This window comes from Xenia sp. Carnegie-2017, unplaced genomic scaffold (assembly GCF_021976095.1).
Source record: "Xenia sp. Carnegie-2017 unplaced genomic scaffold, XeniaSp_v1 HiC_scaffold_24, whole genome shotgun sequence".
Lineage (NCBI taxonomy): Eukaryota > Metazoa > Cnidaria > Anthozoa > Malacalcyonacea > Xeniidae > Xenia > Xenia sp. Carnegie-2017.
This window is the reverse complement of record NW_025813487.1, coordinates 13,279,804-13,284,990: the sequence shown is the minus strand read 5'-3', so window position 1 is coordinate 13,284,990 and position 5,187 is coordinate 13,279,804. Positions and strand designations below refer to the sequence as shown.

Sequence of the window (5,187 nt, the reverse complement as noted above, 5' to 3'; positions counted from 1 at the left end):
GTTTACATCTTCGAGTGTTTGAAGGTCCGCTTTACCCGACCATGATTCCCTTAAATATGGTTGCCATAATTCTGGATTACCCAAACTGTGATGTAAACTGGAGTACTTGTATATTGAAGTCTTGGAAAAGAGAAAAGTTCCTTGTGAGATAAAAGGAAATCTGTGTGAATATGTTACAGCATGTATTTCCATCTTAAGTCATCCCATATCATCTTTAGATGGAAAATACTGACATGTAGTAATCAAATCTCTCTTTTATTTCAAAATTTGGATTTTTGTTGTGAAATGTCCTTTGAAGTGTTTTAATTTTTACACTATCGTTCAGAGGCGGAAATTTGAGGCAACGGCCGCCATTGATTTTCTGTTTCGAACTCGCCATTAATTTCGATTTGCTTTTTGTTTATTACTTTTGTTCTTAGTACTCAATTTAATATATTCAATTGAAAAATATATCTGATACTGTACTATTTAAAATATTGACAAAATTCGTAGTCAGCCCTCAAATTTGGTCGTGCTATGTATATTTTAGACCATTAACATTATTCATTTCTTTAGAAATCTATTGTTTTTACAGTAAGTGAACACAAAAAAATTGATATAACACGACCAAACATGCTACGTCACTGCTAAACTTAATAATTTTATGTTATGTTTCAAATTGTTTTTAAATCCTAATCAGAATTATTCACTCTCATCAGGTTTCCTAACAACCTGGACTCTACATCTTTACACATGTAGATTGTCCAGGTTAGTAGAGTCGTGAGAAGGACGGTTGTTGATTTTAACTTAGGTTTCGATAACCTTAGCGGCAGTCATCTTTAGAGTCAACTTTGTCGAAACGTCAGTCAACATCAACACCAACAGTCTTTTTCAGGATTTTACCAACCTGGACGATCTACATCTACAAACATATAACAATTCTTGACTTGGACTCTCTTCGTTAAAACTAAAGTAAATATTTAAATGTTTTTTGTGTTGATTTCTATTTTTTCATGGAAGACAAAATTGCAGAACATGTAACATTTCAGCAACCATCTAAAAAATTTTCCAGAAATTTGTACAGTATAAAAATTCAACTTCCACCTATTTTCGAGAAATTTGAGTAGTCGTCGAACAACTCCAATACGCAGTTCACTGCATGGTAGCAGAGTTTGAATTGATCCTAAATAATAAAAATGTTATAGAAATAATCAAAAAACTAAGTACATCACCAAGGTTGGTCGAGCTAAACAAAATTCAATGTGTAAGTTTCCAGAAACATTCTGTTTAGAAATTATTGTCCACGTTAACGGTTATCAGACAGTGACGCCGGCAGTGATAAAACTATTAAAACTCATATATAAAGACCTTCAGTAAAATAAATATCAGGGGGGGTCAGCACCTATCCATCCAGGCATAAATTTATTATCAAACTAAAAGCTTCCACTCTCAAAAGTCAAACTAAAATCAGAAGCGAAAACAGCCGAGCAGCCATTAGCGTAGCCATCAGGCAAATTTGTATTGATATCTAAATAATGTTGACTAACTATTACACAACAGATTTCTAAAGAAAGAAATAATGCTGATGATTTACAAAGCACGACCTATATAGCAGGACCAAACATGCAGTTAGGCTGCGATACTGAGAGCAAAGTTCGCATACAAGCACGAACTCTAAAGTTGAAATCCGACAATATCCATACAACATATGATGATTGTAAATGTGTCAAAGTATTGATATATTTAAAGTCAAAACAACAAATTTTTTATGATCTATTTAGTAGAGGCTGCATAGTTCATAAATGAGAATAGCACTCGGTGTTGGTGCAATTGGGGCTTCATGAGAATTAGAAAGACAAGCTTACCGCCGTTTCGACGAACTGCGGGCGTCTATTCCGGATCAGCTTGATACATTGGAAGGCATCCATCGCTTGGACAATTTTGACTCGGTCGACAAGATTTGAGATAGCAATATAGGTTCCAGATCGACCTGCTCCATCACTAGATGCGAAAAAATAAAATTATAGGTACTTATAGGTTTGTAGCAAATATCTTGTAGAGATCTACACACACAACTTAAACCGCTGAATTTTAACGAAACAGAGCAAAGAAACCGGGCTAATCAACTGCTAATATTCCAGTGACACGTGTTTACCTGCACACAACAATGACAGGTCCCTTTACATCAGCAGCTCTTTGTGAATCTTCAACTTCAGATAAAATTTCCACCATACTGTGAACATCTTTAGGAACGTCATGATCCGGCCACGATACGTAGTGAATCATGCGGACCATACGACCATTTTTAATGTCCTAAGAAACAAAAAATAGGAAATGTAGTAAATAATTTAGTCTTAAAATATCGGAAATGTTAAAAGTTATTACACTCCAGTCAAGTGTCTTAATCAAGAATGATCTGATGTTAAAACTTCAGTTCTTATATACTCCATTCTAGTGCCTTTGTTAGTAGTGATTTTATGTTGAAACCTGTGTCATTAAATAATCCAGTCTGGTGTCTTCTCGACGAGTGATGTTATTTTTAAACTAGTGTGGTCTTTAGATACTCTAGTCCATATTGTTTTCTATCAGAAATACAAGCTTAAACAGTCAATCATCATGTAGCTACTTATGTCTTATGCATACATGTAACACCATTTTAACTAAAAGAATCAACCCAAAATAAATTCTTGTCAACTTAATGCTGACTCAAAAACTCACCATCGTAGGCGAAACAATAAACTTTCTCACGGTAATGTCATCTTTTGTTACAACTGAATCCAACAAGACGGTACTTTTACCAAACGATTGAGCTCTGGCTCGTTGCGTAGGCCAAAACATTGGATATTGCTGATAAATACCAAAGCAAATCAAGTCATCCAAAAAATTAAATTTAGAGACAGTATATCGAGAAAGCTACAACCCTAATGAATCACAATATAATCAATGCAAAATTCCTTTTCTTTCGATTCATCACAGACCTGGTTGTTTTCGTTGAGTTGATTCAGCATAACGATGGTGCAAGACTTATATTGACAAACCATCCTCCAAAAGTCGTTAATGGTTTCTTTTAAAGGTGTCTGGGTGGCAATAAAATAATTCTTGCCAAGGTAACCCTAAATCAACGCACGACATGTTCATAAAGATATCAGTTTTATAGGTTAAACACCATACGAATATAGTTTTCTGCAGTGTGGTCGTGCAGTTTCCCTTACTGGCTTTAAAATATCCCAGGAACAATAATAAATGCTGTAAAAATATTCACTCAGATGTTCCGTAAAGCTACTTACGTCAACAAAACACGCGTTAATGTAGTCGGAATTCTCGATTTGATCCAGGTGGCTAAGGTGTGGACGATTAGATTCACCTAAAAAGAAAACAAACTCTCACGGACTGGCTGACGGTACAGTGACAATCAAAGATCGATAATTAGGGGAAAAGGGGGGAAGGATATTATTAAAAGAAGCCACCTCTTCATCAATTTTATGAATCCACCGCTGTTCCTTAAGTGGACGTATACATTTTAAGCGACAAGATACAAAACAACGAAGATACAATACGGAGTACAAGTGAAAGTTTAACTTTGTCTCCGTCAGACGTTTTATGTAAATATTAACATACTTGGATATATTTTAGGATTGCGATTTTTTTTCTTGTTGTCATTCAAAAGTGCAGCTTCACAAACTTCTTCAGGTAGTTCTGTTGTAACTGATTGTAAACGCTGTTAAGAAAATCATCAACTTTGAAATGATGAAGCATAACTCCTCAAAATACAAAAGTCTAGCGTCTTCCTCAAAAAAATAACCCAGCGCCAAAAGCAGAGTACTTATATACTCCAGTCTGGTGTTTTCATTAGGAATGATCTGATGTTGAAGCGTGAGTTTTTATGTACTCCAGTCTACAGTCTTCATCAGGAGTGATCTGAAGATCAAACTTGAGTTCTTATATTACATACTACAGTCTAGTGTCTTCATTACGAGTGATCTGATGTTGAAACTCGAGTCTTTATATACTCCGGTGTAGTGTCTTCATAAGGAGTGATCTAATGCTAAAATTTAAGTCCTTAATTCATACTTAAGTCAAGGGTCTTCATCATGAGTGATTTAAGTTGAACTTGACTTCTTGAGAAACTTATATACTCCACTCCAACGTCCTTATTAGAGGGAATGTGATTTTGAAACAAGAAGTCCGAACAAAATACAGCAGTGTAAAATAATGCAAGGTAACAATCTATTGTACAATCTTAAACTATGTATCGCCATTTTATTTACTTTAAATATTTCTTCAAATCCAGTTCTTCCATTCCCAAGCTGTTTTGATAGATGTACGATCTCGGCCTTGATTTGCATAGCCTCAATTTCATTCACTCCACATTGGATATGCTCCATAATAGCGTCATAAATAAACATGTACTGATCCTAGATTGGTTAGAACATATGGCTTTCTACTCAAAATGATAAACTATGAGGTACTAGCAATAGTTAAAAACAAACAAAGTAACTTGCGAAAAATTGATGTTTCTCAAAATACAGATGCCATCTTGAGAACTTCATTATCTTTGTGTCAAAAAGATTTGCAAATAAGGACAGTGATCACACCACCAGTAAATTTGAGGTAGTTAATTCTATGTGAAATAAATCATACCTACAAGATTGACATGGAAACTAAAGCGCATATCTTTTAACTCTTCAATCACAATAAAGCACCCTTTCTCTAATGGCGTCTACAGCTCAATGACATAGAACCAAATCTACTAGATATGTGACTCCGCAAAAATTCTATATTTACGAGAAAGGCAAGCCGCCATCTTGAAAGTTGGAAAACTTACGCTATTCACGATTAAAATCTGCATTTCGAGAGTTGATATACAGTTGGAAAGTTGCTGGTCTGGATTCAATTTTTAAATTTTTTGATAGGATTGGCTTTTTAAACCTTCATTGAACTTATCTTTCATTTTGAGTTTTGCTTTTTGCCACCTTTTAAGATGGCGTCCTTGCCTCACCTTGACTCAGCAGATAGACATAAAGAGCTAGGATCACGTTCAAAATCATTGCGTCACCTCGATAATTGTGAGTGTGAGGGGAAGATAATATTCATTCATGCAAATTATTATGTCTAAACATAATAAATTTTAGGGGAACTTAATTTGGCAAAATAGGATGAATAAACATGCTCTCCTCTGGTTTTGCTACTGCTCTCCTATGGAAAAAC

At 34.9% G+C, this 5,187-nt stretch overlaps 1 protein-coding gene across 7 annotated transcripts in view; it reads right to left on the bottom strand.

The window, feature by feature from the left end:
* LOC124451774 (receptor-type tyrosine-protein phosphatase delta-like) overlaps positions 1 to 5,187 on the bottom strand; it is a 102,007-nt gene that overhangs the window by 78,272 nt on the left and 18,548 nt on the right. For 4 of the 7 annotated variants that reach the window (XM_047002364.1, XM_047002365.1, XM_047002368.1 and 1 more), the window contains 9 exons: positions 4,248 to 4,394; positions 3,598 to 3,697; positions 3,267 to 3,343; positions 2,958 to 3,092; positions 2,698 to 2,826; positions 2,135 to 2,292; positions 1,845 to 1,980; positions 1,084 to 1,162; positions 525 to 946 (listed from right to left, as the gene is read on the bottom strand). In XM_047002364.1, coding sequence (XP_046858320.1) covers positions 879 to 946; positions 1,084 to 1,162; positions 1,845 to 1,980; positions 2,135 to 2,292; positions 2,698 to 2,826; positions 2,958 to 3,092; positions 3,267 to 3,343; positions 3,598 to 3,697; positions 4,248 to 4,394 — 1,029 coding nt within the window. In that variant the 3' untranslated portion in view covers positions 525 to 878. Of the gene's footprint in view, positions 1 to 524; positions 947 to 1,054; positions 1,163 to 1,844; positions 1,981 to 2,134; positions 2,293 to 2,697; positions 2,827 to 2,900; positions 3,093 to 3,266; positions 3,344 to 3,597; positions 3,698 to 4,247; positions 4,395 to 5,187 lie in introns of those variants that run through there. The other 3 variants (XM_047002366.1, XM_047002367.1, XM_047002370.1) reach the window with 3 other exon arrangements.